At 43.2% G+C, this 20,588-nt stretch overlaps 1 protein-coding gene across 2 annotated transcripts in view; it reads left to right on the top strand.

Moving 5' to 3' along the window:
• Cldn10 (claudin 10) overlaps positions 1-20,588 on the top strand; it is a 112,443-nt gene that overhangs the window by 90,995 nt on the left and 860 nt on the right. Inside the window, exons 1-4 of one of the 2 annotated variants that reach the window (XM_063246945.1) lie at positions 1,846-2,144; positions 8,076-8,237; positions 8,451-8,532; positions 20,437-20,544. In XM_063246945.1, the coding sequence (XP_063103015.1) occupies positions 1,925-2,144; positions 8,076-8,237; positions 8,451-8,532; positions 20,437-20,544 (572 nt within the window). In that variant the 5' untranslated portion in view covers positions 1,846-1,924. Of the gene's footprint in view, positions 1-1,845; positions 2,145-8,075; positions 8,238-8,450; positions 8,533-20,436; positions 20,545-20,588 lie in introns of those variants that run through there. The other variant, XM_003477609.5, reaches the window with a different exon arrangement.

Consider the following 20,588-nt stretch of genomic DNA (forward strand, 5'->3'; position numbering starts at 1 on the left):
TTCTTGTATTTTCTCAAGAGTAAATTGTATCAGATATAGAGGTTCAGAAAGAATTACAGCATAGGAGTAAGTGGAAATGCACCAGAAGGAACGAAACCAGATGCTAAACATGCTTTAGGGTGAATCACACAAAAACACAGAGGCCACTCATGACTGATTGGAAAAGCTGGGAAGATGACAAGGATGACGTTAGGACAGGGTTTCCCAAACCCTGCTTGTAAGTTTGATTTACCCGTCAGTGAGCCGAAGTGACCCACTGGGACAAGCTGTAACAAGGGCAAGACTCTAGGAGAACGGCATCTGCTTCCAAGCAAACCGTGCTCAGCGCCTTTCCCAGCCGCATGGTCTGGAGATGCTGGCGCGTGCGCGGGCATGCGCACGAACACACACACACACACACACACACACACACAGAGCTGCACCACCTACCTGCTGTCTGCAGCTTTGTGTTGCTTCAGAGCGCAGATTACAGCATTTGGGTCAAAGTGAAAGAGGCACAGATCTGCCTCAATATAAAAACAGGCTTTCTTTTTAAAAAGACAGTCAAAACCAAAAGAAAAATAAAAATGTAGACTGGACCTCTTACTATATGCTACAAACTGCCCTGACGTGTCCTGCAGGGGCTGAATAATATTCTAGAAACAGGACAGTTGTGCCCCAGTGGTCTCCAATGGTTCCTCCAAACCTAAATTTTGATGATTTTATTGTTCAATTTCCTCTCTTCTCCATGCTCACTTAGTCACCTCTAATTTTATTCTGCACGCATTTGGTTAAAAAAAAAAAAAGACAACAAAAGGCAGTTAAGAAATGCTTCACAGTGAACCAAAGTATCCCCGTGAAAAGATTGTGAAACAGAACATTAAGAGCTAGCATGTTAGCAGACTGATTTATAAGACCTTTGGTTAATTTGGCATGAAGTGAATCCTGAAAGGTCATACCAAGAACTACAGGAACTTTAAGTGGACAAATAACCCCATAATAAAGCCAGTGTCTTTGTTCTCTCATTTATGCCCAGATTTATGACCTCAGGGGCTGGAAGTACACCCTAATCTTTATGTTTGTTTTCAGACAGCAGGGAAGGAACGAATGAGTTTATTTTACAATTAGCCACCAAAAGTGGAGATGGTTAGAAAAAGTTAAACAGAATCCGATTTCCTAGCATAGAATCCCAAAACCAGGAACTAAAGGGGCAATTATTTCACAGCACAGGGCATTAGAAGGCATTCGCGGGGGCTGTGGCTGCCCACGGGCCTGGCAATCTGGCTGCCGCTGAGTCACACACCTCTTTACCACGGGACCCAAAAGAACTGCAGACACCTAAGGACAAGGCTAGTTTCGGGCCCAGAACCAACCCGATGATTCCTCCTCCAGGAGTCCGGCAGGGTCATCAAAGAAGCGTGGTGCGCAAGGTTTTGGAGTTCAGCGACCGAGGCTGCATGCATTCTCTCCCCGCGGCCTCTCAGAGCACCACAAGGCTTTCTTTCTCCGCCCTGCGCTCGCTCGGGAAGCAGAGCGCTCGGCCGGGCCGGGGTGGGGGCGCAGCGGGCTGTCCACACCTGGCTGCCAATCTGTGCTGCGCTGCTCCAACCCGAGACGCAGTTCCCACACTCGGAGACGCACAGCGGACCGCGTAGACCGCAGGCGGCTGGGCGCGGACACGGTGGGGGCCGCCGCAGCGCCCCCTGCGCTCCCTGCGCCCCCTGCGCCCCCTGCGCCCCCTGCGCCCCCTGCGCCCCCTGCGCTTCATTCTGTTCTGCCGGGCGGCGGGAGCCGACCCGCTGGCGCCCCCTGGCGCCGATCGCAGGCCCGCGGGGGGCGGCGGGGTGGAGGCGGCGGGGGCGGAGCCGCGCGGCGGCGGCGAGCTCGGGGTCCGGCTGCGCGGGGGAGCGCGAGCGCCAGCGCGAAGGCGGCCGCAGCCGGCAGCATGGCTAACACGGCCTCGGAGATCATCGCCTTCATGGTCTCCATCTCCGGCTGGGTGCTGGTGTCCTCCACGCTGCCCACCGAGTACTGGAAAGTGTCCACCATCGACGGCACTGTCATCACCACCGCCACCTATTTCGCCAACCTGTGGAAGATGTGCGTGACCGACTCCACGGGCGTCGCCAACTGCAAGGAGTTCCCTTCCATGCTGGCTCTGGACGGTCTGCACCCCTCGCCCCCGCCCCAGCGCCCCCTTACCCCGCATAGGCTCTAGGCTCCCGCCCCCCACTAGGATCCCGGATGGGACGCCTCCGAAGCCCGCCCCGGCCCGAGGACTGCAGGGATCCAGGGCCGTCGCCGTGCCCTCGTCCCTGGACAGTTGTCCTTTGGGGACCCCGAAGGAGGGAACAGGCAGACAGGCCCGGTGGGGTGACGCCGAGCAGTATAAGGGGGGCGCCTTATGGTCTAACCTGAGGCTCGAGGACACAGGGACTGTCGGGGCGTGTAGTTCACCTTCAAAGACTTGCCCTTCGCGCTCTTCCAGAAAAGCTGGGTTCTCATTAAAACGGGGTCGCTGAAACCCCGGGATCGGCGGAACTCCCTTTAGCTGTTTTCTTGGTTGGTTTAAAAGTGGGAGCGGTGAATAAAGGAAACATATTGCGGGTTTTTGTGTTTCCCTTCCAAAAACGCGTGTGCGGACTTCGGCTTAGGCTTTAAAGCTTTCTCCAAGCTTTAGGAGGGAAGCATTGCTAGCTTAGGAAAGCTCCGCGGAGGACAGTGCTGGACAGCAGGGATCTCCCAGAGTGCTCCTTCCCACCCCACGCCGGCCCGGTGCGCGCTGAGGTCCCGGCTTTGGGCAGCCTTGCTTTGTGCCCACAGATTCAGTTCACATAGAACACCGGCTCTCTTTAGTTTGCAGAAAACACTTGATGTCAGCCCAGACACCTTGCTCAAGTTCTAGGATTCTTTTCTTCCAGGATTTTACAGCAAGCAACAGGATGGAACCCTGGCAGAAACTTCAGAAGTCATTTACATTATTTTTAGATTTGAAGTGTCTTCCCTTTCTTTATTATTGCTCTTGCAGTTTTTTTTTTTATTTGCATAGCTGGGTAAATACAAGATTTCATCCAGCTAAGACAGTGCTTGCCACGAAAAGCAAACTGTTGCTCAACTCCGTGTTGGATGGAACGTGGTATAAAGGAATACGTGTCTGGCCTTGGAAGGGTGGCACCCTGGTCTGCGTCCTGTTGTGTAAAAGAAGTGGCCGGAACACTGTTTATTCCCTAGCATTGCTGTTGAATTTCCTGTGCCCAGCGGAGCGCGCCCAGGTAGATGAACAGGCCGGTTGTTGTTTCTGCGGTTTACATTCAGAAGCACAGGGTTGACAGGAGCTGTCCAAGAGCGTTCTTTGTAACACTATTGTCGCTTGAGATAGCGTGCCAGATAGGCACAGCTTCCTTCTGTACACAGCTGGGGTACAGAGGAGAGGAGAAAGAGATGTTTCTGGAAGACTGTTGAGTGCAGGACAACAGTGACTGTTCCCTTTAGCATCTGAAGTGAACCTGGAGGTGGTCCTTGATTTGGGGGCAAGTGAGATACTGGGGAAGAAGGAGTCCTAGAGCTCCCTGGGAGTGGAGCTGAGGGGAGTGACACTCACATGCTTCCTAGCTTGTGCAATGGCTTTTCTGTGTGTTCATGGGACTGGAAAAGTGATTTTTTAAAAAACAAAACTTATATGTTCTGTAATGCTTTGAAATTAATCACATCTTGCAGAGTCAGTCAAGATGGCATGACTGTTTTTAACTGCTGCATAGTATTCATCATTCTGGAAAAACTGGCTTATTTAATCATTTACCCATTGCAATGACCAGACCCTTTCCAACTTTTTGCTGTTATTAGCACTTTACTGAAATTCTTTTTATTTGCCTTTTTGTGAGCATGAGTAATCTATTCCACTGAGCAATGGTATTTCCAGACCAATAGAACATGCATTTAAATATTTGGTTCCTCCTGCCAAATCACATTCCATTAATGGTGAGAACTGCTTTTCCATGTTCATACCACTCACTTCTTCCTTCAGGATTATGGGTGGTAGTTTTTGTCTTGGTGTCATTTTAATTGGCATTTCCCTGATTCCTGGTGGTTTTGATCATCTTACTGTGTATTCATGGACAGTTCTTCCATGAGTTGTCCATATCTTCTTTTTGGCTTGTGATTTGTCAATGCTTGACTCTGAATATATATGCAATAGATGTGTGCAGTCCTGATCCAGTGCTTATGTTTTAAGTTTGTGCTGGCTTTTGTCATAGTTTCACGGATAATATAATCACATTTATCAGTCCCTTCCTTGGTTTCCAGAGCAGGTCCCTCCACTTGTGTGCTTTCTGCCCTGAATTTCCAGGTCAGATGCATCTGATGAGTTCTGTCTGTATTGCCTTTGGAATGGAAGGAGAAAGCCATCTTACTGTGGGCCTTGTGGCTCATGAAGTTCAGTCTTTCCTTTAAATCAGGCATGAGCTGTGGGTTGGTAAAGGAACCCAAGAAGGAAAAGAGAAGGCTCATGATTCTCACTTATCTTGAATTAAGAAGAAAAGCCTCACAGATGCAGATGATGATCACAAAGCCCTGATTTCTCACTCTCAGGATGAAACTGCTATTCCAGTTTTCCCTACAAGGAAGAAGAGGTTTAGATCGGATGTTGTGCCATGTTAAGATTCCAACTCTGATTTCAATCTTAGTATTATGGAAGGGAGCTTTGATGAGTTTCTTACTAATTGTTATGGTTTGTATCAAGATGCCCCCTCCCAGCCTCATGCAGTCATAGAGGTTTTTTGGGAGGTGGCTGAATCTAGAGTATATGATTGATTCATAGTGCAATGCTGGAAATTAAGGGGGAGTGATCGCTGGCTCGGTCTACTGATTGGACTGGCACTGCCCTAACCCCAGTAGAATTTGCAAAAATACACAAAGTTATAGGTCTAAGAGAAGTACCTTCTTTTCTCTCCCTTAAACTCAAGAACTAGCTAAGGCTGCTGGTGAGTTGTCTCCACCAAGTGGATATTTTCATTTTTGCTGGTTGCAGTTGAAAATACGGACCTATCATTTGGAAAACACTTGACTTTCAAGGGACACTTTGGAGGTTTCCTCCAGTGGAATTCATTAGTTTAAAGTCACTAGTGAAAATTTCATGGTTGAATGAGCCAGTGTTTAGTTTATTGCTAACAATATTCCTTTCCAAGCACCACTCTAACTTCAGCTAAGAATAATTTTCAGCCAGGTTGTTTTTACAGCATGCTATCTATTTTTATTAGTGGGAATGTTTGCCTCATCTTCCAGGAGAAACTAAGTTATACTTCGGAGGACTTCTAAGGAAATATGTTCATGTCTCAGCACTTTAATGTGTTAATTAGTCATTAACAGTGTCAGTAAATTAAGCCTGTCAAAAATAATGGTCTCCTTGGCTAGGATTTTACTACCACTTCACCTGATGGGAGTTTTGCCCTCAGGAGCTGTTTAAAAAAAAAAAAGCTGGGTTGCAAAAGATAAACTTAGAGTTTGTTACAAGTCCCTTAAAGCCTGAGTCTGTGAGTGTGGCCCCTCACTTACAACCCTCAGGCTTATCAACAACCTGGTTCCTCTTGCAGCTGGTCGAGGAGTTTATCCCCTGCTTTTGACTCTGCCTTTCAGAAAGTCTGCCACCAGTGGTCCTTGTGAAGGGCCTTTTTCATATGTGAATGCAGAAAGTTAGCAATTCATTGCTGCATTCTCCAGAAGAGAGGTGCCTTGCTTTCCAGGGTGAAGAGGAGGATTTGAGCCAATCAGAACCTGCTTGGTCCATCTCTTCTCTTTCACTTGTACCAAGAGACCAGAGCAGTTCTGAGATGAAAGAGTTCAAAATGAGAGACTCAGAAAGAATGGTTTGCATAGTGATAGCGTAAGTATAAAGACTGCTGGTATTTTCCCTGTGACATGAAGGGTTGACTGCGTTGGCCTGGGTTCTAACCACTGTTTACCCTGTGGGAAAATGTATTTCCTGTTCTAAATGACTGAATTGTAGAACTTAACCTTTGGTAAATTCCAGACCATCTGCTTTGTAATAAAACATTTGGGAAAATGAAGGTAAATGCAAATTATGGTGCACGATAAAGATTTCCAGGAATATGTGTGTGTGTGTGTTTGTCTCTCTCTGCACACACACACACACACACATACACACACAGAGTTATCTTCTCACATCCATGGTTTAACTTCCTTGTTCTCAGTTACTCATCCTCACCCAAAATCCAAAAATATTAAATGGAAATTCCAGAAATACACATAAGTTTTAAATAACTAGTAAATTGTTATACTTATTCTATTTTATCATTACGTATTATTAACTACTTATGGTGACTAATTAAAACTTTATCGCATATTTATAGGACATAGAGTATGTGTAGGGGTTTGATACTGTCAACAGTTTGAGACATCCACACATCCATCTCACACTGATAAAGATGGAGTACTGTGTGTGTGTCCATTTTTTAATTGTTTAATGATTACATTTTGGATTATCTAAAACACCTCAAAACCGTAGATTATACAAAATAATGAAACCACACTGTACCCGCAGCTTTTGTGAACGGTGACCACTTCCGGTCCAGGGTGCTCGCCATGGGCTCACGCGGGTCCTCCTGGCCTCCTGTCAGCATCAGTGCCATTACTTTCTGTATGGAGGTAGCTTGCACTAGGACCCTAGTGAGGTATGCGTTTATGAGCTGTAGTGGTTACAGTTAAATACAACAGCCCCTGTCTGCTCTTCAGAGTGTATCCTGGGCATGAGATTCAAGCTTAAATTTCATTCTTTTCCAAAGAAACATGAGAGTGGATGCCACCAGCATTTACTTCCTGAATTTATGATGCTTATGATTTTATGATCACTTCTTGTTTTCTTCACCTAAATACTAATAAGTTCCTCACTATATCTTGGTATTTAAGAGTATTTTTTTCCAATTAGAAAGTTTAATTCCAATGTAAACCCGATATAAGTGTGTTCATTTACTTAACAAATATTTACTTACACCCTGTACGCTTCTCTCATTCTTTCAAACTGGAATGAAAACGATTTATGTAGTAAAAAGTTATTAGCTTAAATCCTGTTAATTTACAGTGTATTAGTATCTGGATAAAAGCCACATTGAAGTTTACCATCACTCTGGCTGTACAAATAAAAATATGTAAGGGAATAAATGGTACAGGAAGGATAATCCAACAAACTGACAGAACTTACTTTGAGGGTATTTTAAATGTACCCATATATATGCAAACAGTTGATTTAATAATTATAAATTACTCTTCTACAAGCAATACATTTTAAAGTCGAACTCTATGTTCCCTGACCAAAATGCAATGTCACTCAAGTTTTTTCTTGATTTAAACTCCTTGTGGTTCATGGAATAAAAATATTCCAATGAATCTCATGTATAAATCTTCAGTACTACTAGATTTGACTCTTCGGCAGCTCTTGCTGATGAAGTATAACATTTAGAATTTTATAATGTCAGGTCACTAATATACCTATTTAGGCTGGGCATGGTGGTACACGCCTGTAATCTCAGTACTCGGGGGGCTGAGGCAGGAGGATCATTGCAAGGTCAAGACCAACTTTGGCTGTGATGTGAGTTCAAGTGCAGCCTGAACTGCATTGCAAGACCCTGTCTCAAAAAAGACCAAAGCAAGACAAACAAAAACCACTAAAACTTGTCTAAAAGGTTGACCTGCAGAGGAGTTAGAGAGTTTTGAGGGAATAGATGATGTCTCACAGGAAAGTCTGTGGCATGGATGTTACAGTCTAAATTAGAATGAGGTCCCTCTGTCCTTTACTGACTCACCTCTGGCAAATAATGGAGATGTTGATACCTCAATTACCTCATCAGCAAATCTGAGAATAATAATAGAGATCCTGCTGGAGCTTTATGCATAAACTAAACTTTCAAGTGCTTGACGTAGGTGGACACTGCAGATTAACCTGTTTTCCTTCCTCTCTTTGTCTGATCTCCTGGTTATTTTTTTTAGACAGCAGAACAATCCCCCAGAATGACAATATAAGCTGAAGATTTCTCCCTAGACAGCTGCATGTTTCATGTTAACATAAATGTCTGCTCTCATTGCAGGTTATATTCAGGCATGTAGAGGGCTCATGATTGCTGCCGTCAGCCTGGGCTTTTTTGGTTCCATATTTGCACTCTTCGGAATGAAGTGTACCAAAGTCGGAGGCTCAGATAAAACCAAAGCTAAAATTGCTTGTTTGGCTGGAATTGTATTCATACTGTCAGGTAAATAATAACTTTCTTGGGGTTGGGGATGTAGCTCAGTGGCACAGTGCCTGCCTGGCAAGCACAAGGTCATGAGTTCAACTCCTGGTAATCACTCCCCCCAAAATGGTATTTATATATCCTGCATAAAAAAACAACTTTCTTCCAAAAAAGGTGCTTTGTGATATTAATGAAATAATACTAACTAGTGTGCTTTCCATTTGATACCTTTAGGGCTGTGCTCAATGACTGGCTGTTCCCTATATGCAAACAAAATCACAACAGAATTCTTTGATCCCCTCTTTGTGGAGCAAAAGTAAGTGTTCATCTCAGTCTGCAGTATGTGTTTGTAACTCACAGAAAATTACATACAATAATGTTCTGGATTCAGAGGCATGAGATTCCTACATGGCTGTTGGAAAGTGAAGCATCCTAATAAGTAGTAGCTGATGGCATCCTTTAAATTTAGCTCCACATTGACAAAATAAGCATTTAATTACTTTATTAGCTTTGTATTGTCTTTAGATAGCACAAGGCTGAGGATGGAGAACGTGAACTGTACCCATTGTACATCCTAAAACTGAAGTCTCACATAGGGAAAATGGAAGGGAGGTGTGAGGTGGAAAAGAAAGAGCAGAAACATAAGAGAAAGAGATTTCGAGACTTGTCTGGATCTTATTCATCCAAAATGATACTTCCCCTGGGCAAATATTTGTCTCTGGGCCTTGTAAATTTGTTCTTCTGTAACATGCTCCTCCTTATCAACCGCCATAAAGAACTGACACAATTCACAGGTTTTAAAAAGTGCTGTGAGCCTGGTACTGATACCCAAATTGGCTGCTCAGTTGCAGATGAGTGTGTTAGGGTGATCAGTTTGCTTGTTCCTTGCTTTGAAGCTAGAGGTTGTTGACTCTCATAGTTTTCCTGGGCTTATTTCACTGCATTGGGAAAACCCCACAGATACCAAATCAGAAATAACCGCACATCAAATCTTTTGTCTTTCATGAGACTGCTCACATACCTGTATAGGAAGTCACGTGTGTAAACATGTATGTTGCTATTGACCAGGCTGGCAGTTCTTTCAGACTTCAGATCAAGTGTTATACATTTTTTAAAAAGCAAATTACTGACCAGGGAAATAGCTCAATAGCACAGGGCCTGCCTGGCAAGGTTGTGAATTCAATTCCTGGTACCTAAACAATAAAATAAAGCGAATTACTGAAATAACTAGTTAAATGAACATTACATTTTTGAAGTATTTATCAATCTTCAGAAAGTCAATTTTCTAGTTCTGTCATTAGCATAGGAAATGTTCAAATTATGCAATGTAATGAAAATAATAACTAGTACATGTTGAGCTCCATGGTAGAGCATTATAAATACTAGATTATTGTATTTTTTTTCTGTTTTTATCGGTACCAGGGATCGAACTCATGACCGCCTGCTTGCAAGGCAGGTGCTTATGCCACTGAGCTAAAACCCCAGCCCCTAGATTATTGTATTTTTACAATACCTTTGTAGGCGGACCTCTTATGCAAATTTGAGGAAAGACATCACGTAATATGTTTAAGGGAACTTGGATTAAACTAGTTAGCCAACTAAACTATCACTTAAATCAGGTGGTTGAATTATAGACACTTGCTTTAAAATGTATGATTTATAATATTCTACTGCTTCATAATTTTTGTCAAGATGCTACATATACTTTTTACCAGGAAGTTCTTTTTGTGCATTTTAAAGAGGTTTTCACTCAAAATCTTTATGAAATGTAAAACAAAAATGACTATCTTGGTCCCTAGTATAAACTTTAACTTTCCTGCCTGTGTTAGGAAACAGTGTCCTGGTTTGTAAATTTTCTGCTAACTTATTTTTTTTTTTTTTTTCTGCTAACTTATTTTTGATAAGGAGACTTGCACAGATGCACATGGCACCAAACACTGAGATGAAAACTCAGAAGATACTCTGGAGACCAGAAGCATTTTAGTGATATTCAAATGAAATGCTGTGTTTATCTCAGGGTTTGATATCATAAATGTACTACAAAATCCTATTTTTTATGGTTTATCTTAATACGTTGCTAGCTTTCTGGGATTATCTTTTTAACGTCACTCTTTTGGCTTTCCTGACAGTTATCAGGGATGTCTTTGTCTGCATCTTAAGTCATTGGAACCCTTTGTCAAAAGGGTAGGGCTCATTCCTGAATGCTTTCTGTGCTTGTGAGATTCAGTTCAGTACTGTCAGAGTGTCTTAGTCTTCTATCATCTATAAAAACACAGTTCAGTAATGTTGTACTATGAGAGCTTTATCTCTTCCAAATCCTCAGTGTTCACTGAACTATTCCAGTCCCACTGTTGGTCTCTCTGTAGTCCTTTCTCTGTATCTGCCTAGTGTCTCTCTCTGTATAGTCTCATTTGTAAAAGAAGGATGATAACTGAATCTATTTCATTGAGTTGCTAAGAGAATAAATACATGCTTTGAATACATGTGTGTGCATGCATGCACCCATATTGGCTTTTCTGTAGTATCGTTATGGAAAGCCAACCTGGGAGAGATGGTACCAAGGAGATTTAGGAGGAAGTTTATTACACCAATGGGCTTCTGACTAGGATCTCTCCCAAAGAGCCAGATCCCTGCCTCGATGGGGTCTTGGGGCTTTAATAGGGAAAGCTAGGGGGCAATGTACAGAGGCAGATTTTATGATTTAGGATTGGAAGGCTGGGTGACATCTTGGGGTTGCTAAGGGAGTTTAAACATCCTAGGTTCTATTGTAAGGTCATCAGGTATAGAAAGCATGGGTTCTACAAAGGAAGAAATGTCCTGTTACATTTTAAATTATATTGCAAGGCTATTAGTTATACAAAGACGGGGATAACAAAGGAATATTTTAGGTTCTGCTTAGGGCCTTTTGTTAGACAAGCTTACACAAAGAAAGGAATGTTCTGTTATCAGGTTTGTCCAGTGTGGACGTGTCTGCCTGATCTTGCGGGGCATCCTTGGCAGGCTTCATTTAAATTCCCTTTCAGTATATTAGTTATTATTAAGAGTCCTTTTTAAATTTTGTATAGTATAAAGTTGATGATCTTTTAGGGCTTTTTTTTGCAATGATTTAAAATAACACTAACAATTTTACAGTTAATCTTGTGTAATTAAAAGTACCAGAAGTAGGGTTATTAGAAACAGTGCTGCTAGCTGAGTGTGGTGGCACTTAGCTATAATCCCAGCACGGTAGGAACCTGAGGCAGGAGAATTGAGGTTTGTGCGCAGCCTGGATAACTTAGTGACTTAGCAAGACTTCGTCTCAAAATGAAAAATAAAAGGTCTGGGGATGTAGCTCAGTGTGAAGGCTCTGGTTCAGCCCCCAGTACTGGGGCGCGGGGTGGGGGGAAGCACTGCTTACCAACGTATTTGTAAATACTTCACATGGAAGTATTATAGAAACTATACACTATAAACAAACATGTGGGTTGATCATGTGTTGACTCCCTAAGACTGGAACTTTCTCTCCTTTTTCTGTTATTCCCTTCAGTATCTCACACAAAGAAAGGCCCTCAGTGATCTAAGTGAATTCTAACTGGATCAAAGAATCAAAGCCTGAGAATTATAAATGTGACCAGATTCTCATTACAGTGACAGAAGAGGCATAAAAGTGATATATGACAGGAATGACAGGAATTCAAAGACCTTATATAAACAAATGTGCTTTTTATACACCAACCAATTATCATAATTTCCTCTGATTTTCTGTTACCACCACCTTCTGGTACACAGGATAATTCAACAACATCAGTAGGCTGCGCACTGGCTATGGAGACAGAAGAGACTGGTTTCATAAGTACTGAAATGTCATTGTGATTAAAGCAAGGTTTTCATTTGGCCTGTCCTCGGGGATAGGACTTTCCCAGCTGGCCTTTGCTAGAATTTTCCATTGGTGGCTCTGATTTCGTTTGTCCATGACTAGAGAGGATTAGGTGCAGGAATCAAAGTTCCTGGCTGGGCCAATCGCGAGTGAGCTGAGGTTTGGAGAAGGCAGCTGTAGGCTTCCCTATTTCTTTGGTGTCTTGCTCTGTTGGCAAGAGCTTTAAGTAAGTTCCTAGAGATCAGAAAGTATCCCTTTCCACTTCTTGGCCAACAGTGACTAAAAGGGAAGTTGTTACTGTAGAAACCGCGGTGCTTCAGGACTGCAAGCAAAAAAGCTTTCTGTGGAGGTGCATAAGCCCTCCTCTCCCAGCTGTGTTCCTGTGTCCTTTAAAACCCAAGCCCCCAGCACCTGTGCCTCCCACTGCAGCCCCAGAAGATATGACTGTCGCGTGAACCCATGTTCTTGGCATCTTGGGCTGAATACTGAGACACATTGCGTGCTGATTGAATTGCTGCCTGATACCCTAAAATGTGCTCAGGATAGTTCAGGCCTCAGAGCGAGGTTCTGGTGCTGGTTTGCTGCCATTGATTTTAATAGAGCTTCTCTAGTGCGTTAAGTGGCTCCTCCTGGTTGACATCACCATGGGATGCACCTGGGCTTCCGAAGTTAGAAAAATACACTCAGCTTATCACTAGAGTTCGTACTGTGCTGCAGGACTCTGCAGAGCTCTCCTGTGAGAAAAACGAGAGTGGCTTTTGATGGCAAGCCAGGGCAGAGATCCTGCCAGCCACACTCCAGGGCTGAGTTTCCAGTGGCTGTTAAGAATTCTAAGACTCTTCCTTTCCCAGTGCAGACCTGGAAAGATTTTTCTTCCAAGTTACATTTGACAGAACTGTGCTCTTCCTCTGGGTTCTACTTCCTTGCATTCAAGAAAGATTAGATTCATGCTTCTAGCATGCAGGGCCTTGAAAACTGTTTTTCTACTCTTAGGCTCCTTTTTACTGAAACAAAACCTACCAAAAAAAAAAAGGAAAGAGAAAGAACGAACCTCCCTTCTCGGCAGCTATGGTAACAGTACCCCCCAGCCTGAATCACCATCCCAGGGTGAGCACGTTATTCCTATCAATGCTTTCTTGCCCCAAACCACTAACTTCCTGGATGCTTTGCTTTGTTTTCTTAAACTGTTCCGAGTAAGAAATGGTTGACATGAAGAAACTTTTTCAATTAAGCAAAGTCATGGCACTTACGCAGTTCTCTCTTCAAGGAAAATGGAACATTGTGATCTTAGGTTTATTCTCTTTCTGTGTATGAGATTTGCCATTAATGTTATGGCTTAGATGCTTTCCTGTTTGGGTCTTATTCTCCAAGCTTTTCTGTTTTTATTATTTTCAAAACCATGGCACACTCTTCATTCCTGGCATATTTGATTTCTACTTCAAGATTTGAGCTTTTGTGAGGTAAAATCTTTTCACCACTGTGGTCATTTAATAGTTAGAAGTAAATGCCAGGCTGGGGATGTAGCCCTGTGGTACAGAGCAGGCTGGAGTTGTACAAGGATGAAGTTCATTCCCCAGGACTAAAAAATAAAAGATAAAGAAGAAAAAAAAAATAAAAAGCTCCCTACTTTCAGATAAGCTATCTCATCCTTATTGTCCAGTTAAATGAACAATCAACCATTCAAGAAGTAGAATACAGATCTTCCTAGGCAAGGTTGGAAAGAATATCGGTCTCACGGGGGAACTTGCCAAGATATTTAATTTTACTCTTCTGTCCTTATAATTTATTAACTTATGATGTTTATTCATTTAAGATTACTCATGAGGTTATTTGAAGAATGAGCCACTGTTGGTAAAGGGCTCATAGATCTTTGGAGATTCTGCATAGTGCCAGGTATTAAGAACGAATTAGATTTCGCTGTTAAATATTAAGGTGTTATTCCGTGAACGTACTTCGTTTGGAAGCCGCATTGACTATTTCTGATCCCTGAATTCTTTTCATCACAGGCCTTAAAAATCTGCTTGGATACCAACTGACTGGCAACTCTATTTTCTTTTACAGACTAGTACATGGAATAATTATTCCTCTCAGTGTATCCTGCTTCCTGCATTCAGCTCCTATCTGTCTTACTCTGGTTTATTTCCGATCATTTTTCAGGACTTCCCATTTAAGGAAGAAAACAAAGCAAGGCATCCAGGAAGTTAGTGGTTTGGGGCAAGAAAGCATTGATAGGAATAACGTGCTCACCTGGGTCTCCCTTTGTGTCCTGTGAACCCATCATAATACACTGGGTGAGCACCTGCTTGTTTATTAGTCTTCCAAACTAGACTCTAAAAGGAGTCTGCCTGTTAATTTTGGAATCTTTTTGAAGAAGCTGGATATCAGTCTCACCTTACTAGGATATTTAACTTCATTCTCTGTCTTCATTATAATTGATTACCTTAGTCTGGGCTGCATAACATTTACAGCAAGGATTATAAGTCAGTAGTGATGTGGGACTATGTATATAGAGTGGGAACAGCATGCTTGGTTTTTGTTGATGATATTGTTTTTGAGACAGGGTCTTCCTGTGCAGTTCAGGCTAGCCTTGAACTCACTAGTAGTCCTGGTTGGCCTCAAAACTCATGACAGTCCTGCCTCAGCCTCCTGACTGCTGGGCTTACAGGAATGCACTACCAGGGTACACATGATAACAGTTAAAGGAATTGGGAGAGGAGTCAGCATAGCACATTGTGTAATAATAGGACCCTGGATCTAGGAAGTAAGCCCTGTTCTGCTACTTATTAGCTATGCAACCTTGAAGAAATTACTTGTCCTTTCTTTGCCTTGTACCCCTACTAGTGGAATGAGGATAAGAAGTTGTCAGAGTTAAATGAGATAGAACATTTAAGCTGTTTAGAACCATATCTAGTAACACTCAAAACAATGCTAACTCTATTTTGAAGGGTGCCAGCCCTTACAGAGTATATAAAGGTAGCGGTATGTTACTTTATACAGTCTACTGAGATGAGTTATTAAGAAATATATGTTGAAATGTTGGAGGTCTTATTTTATGACACTTAGGTCTCAAGGAGGAAGATTTAAAAGGTCCTAGTGTGAAATCATTGTGGAAAGGAAGAAAGTCTTGTGTAATTTCGTCTGTTTAATCTTTGGTCACCTCTGATGAGTAATAACTGGAAACTGGCAACTAGACAGATACCTTTGAGATTCTCAGGAGAACTTACCCTACGTAACTCTTTCCCAACACCTCATTCAATTTTGAAATGTTTTCAGATATAGGCTGTTGAAGATTCTGAACAAGATGTTAAGATACACTTTTAAATTGACTCCAGCTTTTTTGCAGCAGGTCTGGTTGATACATTTAATTTCAGGACAAAGAGATATACCTACCCATGTGCACGGATTCTTTACCCACTTATTAACTGTGCAACTTGGAAGTAAGAAAGCCGAGCGCTGAGGAGTGAAATGTTCAGCTGGAGAGGAAATGAAGCAGCCGCACCAGGAGTGCCAAAGTGGGAGTTTGAGGAAAGATATGTGTCATTGGCTTTGCCTTACACATCTAAAAAAGATGCCCTGGACTCCACAGTCAGCCCTGCTGCTGTGTTATTTTAATAAAATCACACACATGAAAGATACACAGCCCTTTCAAACCACAGATGCAGGTTATGTGACCTGGTGAACTATCTCAAGACTTAGAGTGAGCAGGCATCAGATCCATCCAGCGTCATCTTTTGACTGCACAATAAAAGGAACAATCACGGCCAAAAATTTCTACATGGAGAACATTTTCACAGGATGCTTACTTCACAATCATCATGTTACTTTTCTCCCCACTTTTTTCCCTTTGAAAGTTAAGCTTTCTTCCCTCCTAAAACTGTGCCTTATTACTACTGTTAGCACAACTACACCCTGAGAAAGCCAGAGACTTTTCATAAAATATTGAACTTTACTGAAATAGGATACCACTGCCCAAGACCATGGGTGATTAAGTTTCTAGTTATCAGCAGGGTCAGTGGAGGGATGATTGACAGGAACATCACACATACACAACATTGTTATGGCTCACAGCATGGTGTCTGCATTAATTCAAACCATCTTGAAAGTTTCTGGAGGGATTCAGAACTTGGCTTATAGTAACAATTGGCTTGCATATTCATTTTCATAGATTATACTTCTCACACAGGCTCTATTCCAAGGAAAATATTATTTCCATTTGACTTCCGTGATGAATTCTGTCCAACATGTAATAAGTGGTATTCATCCAGAGTGAAGCCTTCTATTTTTTAACAGTTTCATGTCATGGCTTTTGCAACTGGTTCTTTCTTTTTCAGACTTTTTTTTCCTCACTGTTGAATGGCTGTCAAGACGGTACTCAACAGTGGTTTCAGTTCACACCTATCAGTGTGTGTTTTGGGAAACACTGAAGTTCTTAAAAGGCAGGAGTGAGAGAGAGCGAGAACAATAGACTATCTACTGCAGGGTATTTCCAAGGCATGTCTCCTTTGCCTCTGCTTGGAAGTCTTTCTTCACTTTTTGTAACGCTAAGACACTGATTGCTAATTTCAACACTTCGGAGAGATTATCCAAATTTCAGGTTATCTGTTGCAGATCTCTGGTCCTCAGTGTCCTCTCTGCCCTGAGCCAGCTTTCTCCCTCTCAGCCTGGCCTCTGTTGTGCTCTTTTCTTCCTTATCTGAAAGGTGGTGAATCGACTCCCACAGGCAGCTCTCCAGTAGCCTGGGCAAGAATGATCTTGGTTTAAAGATGAAAACACTGTTTTTGGAGTCTCTTAGTTGACCGGACTCATTAAGAACTGTAGGTCTGGCTTCAGTACATTTGCGTAAGTGAATGTGATTTTGGTAAACCAGTAATGGGAAACAGATTCACTTCCAATACATAGATTAACCGCTTAACATTCCCTGAAAAAATACAGCGGGAACATCTAAGGTGGTAAAATGTGCTTTTCGCTAGAGTAGCTGTTGAAGTTACTCGCTTCTGCAGGGCTTTGTCTGAGACCCTGAGCATTGCTTGTGGCTCTCTCCTTGTCCAGAAGGCCAGGACTGCAGTATCCCTGGAGACTTTGATTTACATAGCTCACACTGCCACTCAGGATTAGCCTTGTAAACGCCTCTTCTCATTGGGGTTTGATTTGCCACCCTTGGGAGCTGTGTAGTGTCCCCTGCTCACCTCCACAGGAATGATAGGCTAGATCCCATGCTTACCATGTATTCACAGTGGACGAGAAAGAAACAGAACAGCCTTGTTCTCACAAATCCTACAGTTTATCAAGGCTAGCCAGACGTTAAGCAAATAATTACAGTAAACTGTGATGGAACCTAACAATAGAAGCAAAAGAGCATGTCTCTCCCAGGAAACATGACCGGGGTTCTCCCAAATATGTACAGATGTGGGTCAAGCACATGTCCAAGGTAATAACAGTGGGCTGGGCTGGACCTTGTGTGTATGCCAAGACAGGTTTATTTGCATTACGATATGGAATCTTCATCCTACCCCTGAGAGATGTGTCCCTGTCCTCATTTTACAGATGAGGAAATCAAAGCCAGGCTGTCCCATGTTGACTTCTCTTGTGTTTCAGCACAAGTAAAAAAAAAAAATCACAGAACTCAGACTTAAGCCCTGGAACTGTGATCCAAACCCTGAACACTTAACTGTTGCTTTATGTTCTTTTTATGTAACCTTAGCTGAGTAAAAGACTTTATTAGGATTTTAAAATCTAATCAGTGAGACCTACAGTTAGTTCTTACTTCAGAAAGAGGAGAGTTTCTCTCCTTGGCTCATTAAGCTCTCAGTGGCTCCAAGCTCTGGGGTGTGGAATTCTTTCTGAGTGCCCTGGGGCTGTCTTGTCACCCAGCACAAAAAAAAGAGGTGAGGGGGAAGTCAGTAAAACCAGGGCACACTGGCTCTGAAAAAGAACAGATGAGGCCCTCCAAAAATAACACAAAAACTCTTGTAATAAATGAGAACGCCTCAGCCTTTCAGGATCCTCTGAGAAATCAAATGATCCTAAGGAGGCTCTCGGAGCAAGGGGCCAGAACTTTTCCAAATGTACTGTCCTCATTTTAATCACGGTGGCAGTAGCGAAAATAATAAATATTCCACTTAGCTCAACACAACCAAATGGGTTTTTTTAATGTTTAAGATTTTTAGAAGTCCACTCATCAGTGTTACCATTTCAAAACTGAATTCCACTGGTAACCCAGTCTTTCAGCGATAGCTAATATAAACTTTTGCCCCCAATGCATAGGCTTTGTACAACCCAAGGCCTACATTATTGCAAGAATGGGTTTTCTATAAGTAAGCCTTACATAGGCGTCATCTGCACACACCCATTTCCCCCGGGTACTCCACATTTTCCTGGGGCCCCACTTACAAGAAGCAGGCCGATGAAACCTGAGCCACCCTGGGTGTCCCCACCACAGTCCCCCTGGTGTGCTCTCCCTCCTTCTCTGGCCAGGTCTCATTGCCTGGCAAGTGCGACAAGATCTAAAAAACAGTCAGGGGTGATGGCCCATGCTCCAACCCTAGAACTTGGGAAACTAAGGCAGGAGGACCGTCAAGTCTGAGGCCAGTGTGGTAGTGTACAGTGTGAACTTATGGCCTGCGTGCGGCGGGGAGGTGTTTGTATCATTGAAAGCTCTGAAAAGTTCACTGTCACTGGGCTACAGAGTGAGTTCAAGGCCAGCCTGGACTGCCCAGCAAGACCCTGTCTTCAAAAAGTCAAAACCAAACCAAAACAAAGATTTACAAAATAGTGGCAGGGGCCTGCCAAGTCGCAGCAGAAATAGAGCGGGCCAGTTTGTTTTCTCTCCAGCCGTGTGCTTCCTCCTCAGCCCTCCTTGGGCATGATTTTGTGAGTAGATGGAGGATGTTTTTCATCACTTCGGAACAACTTTTCTGTTTATGATGAGAACCCCTGGAGTAGTTCTGGGCTCCCAGAGCATAACTGGTGTTCCAGAGTAAAATACCTCGTTGTTTTGTCACAGTTGTTCCTGGTCCCATCTGTCACCTGTGTTCCTGAAGGTTTAGCCCAAGAGTGAGGAAAGAAAGGACCACAGGGCAGCCTTTGTTGTGCACACGCCCCATCCTAGTTGAAAATGCACCAGTGCCCGGATGACCTTGTGGCTTCCTGTTCTCCTGGTTCGTGGCCCTAATCCTTCCTGACCTCTCAGTCCACACTACAAAGCCTGCCTGGGTTGAGGATGACAGTTCAGGTAGTGACATGGCAAGCCGGAAGAGATGAGAGCCTCAGGGAGATCTTCCTCAAATTGCCAGGACAGCACCATTGCCATACAGTGACCCAACTAGGGGCGGGGATGGCTGGAAATGGGACTGACCTTGGGCTATATCTTCTCTTCTCTGACTTTCCAAGCCTCAGCTCCTTAGGTTCTGGTGATCCAAACAGACCGCCCCATTCCGACTTCATTCTGTACTGAAAACCACTGTTGTGAAGTTTGGTTTTGTTTTTGTTTTTTGCACTACAGAGAAAGTGCATGGGCCCCAAAGGAGTCCTTTATAAGAACAAACCTACTCTGCAGGAAAGGAACAGGCAAACGTGGGAGCAGCACACAGCCCCTGAATCTTTGGGGGGGTCATTGGTCGTTTGTTTGGGTGACTGTTCCTCAACCAAAAGGGTTTCCTCTAGCACTCTGGGGCAAGTGACCTGTTTCTGGTTCTCAGTCACATTACCCTTACCTTTTGCATAATGACCTCCCAAGGCAGGAACTGTCTCCGTTACTTTGGTGTCTCCTGAGGTTATCTGCACAGTGTGGTGGCCTAGAAGATGTTTCATACCATGCACATTAAGCTGCCCACTAGATGGTAGTGATAAACCAGATAATGCCATTTCCATCTCTGACCCTTGGCGAACACCTTCTACTCAAGGTTTATTTGCATTTCATTGGTGCTTGATAAACATTTACTGAAGTGATCTGAAATGAAAACACAGGCAGCCTCCCCTTTTCTAAATGCAGGGTGCCAGAGTAGTTTATCCTGTGGGGCAGAATAAATGGGGCAGAGTTTGGGGAAGCAAAGGCAGAGTGTGGAAGAGGGTTGCCGAGTAAGTCAGGAGGCCTGGGTTTTGACCTCACCTGCCTGGACACCCTGATTTCTTTTTAGAATGTTGCAGAGGTATAAGAAAGTCATCGGAAAGTCATCAGCGGTATAAAAACACCTTAGGAAGAATTTAAAGCATTTTACAGGTGCAAAGGTGTTACCGCTTCCTTTACAAGTTCCAACAGCAAAAATGTAGAACCGGAATTCAGTAAATGGTACCCAGCAGGGTTAAACACTGTTTAAACCCCACTCCGGAAATAAGCTGTAATACTTGGGTCATGTTTTCTCACAGGTACGAATTAGGAGCTGCTCTGTTTATTGGATGGGCAGGAGCCTCGCTCTGCATAATTGGTGGTGTCATATTTTGCTTTTCAATATCTGACAACAACAAAAAACCCAGGTATGCAAGAGACAAAAATGTTCTGTTCAAAGGTACTATACCAC

This window comes from Cavia porcellus, unplaced genomic scaffold, assembly GCF_034190915.1.
Source record: "Cavia porcellus strain 051 isolate PalLab524CR breed Dunkin Hartley unplaced genomic scaffold, mCavPor4.1 scaffold_4, whole genome shotgun sequence".
Taxonomy (NCBI): Eukaryota; Metazoa; Chordata; class Mammalia; order Rodentia; family Caviidae; genus Cavia; species Cavia porcellus.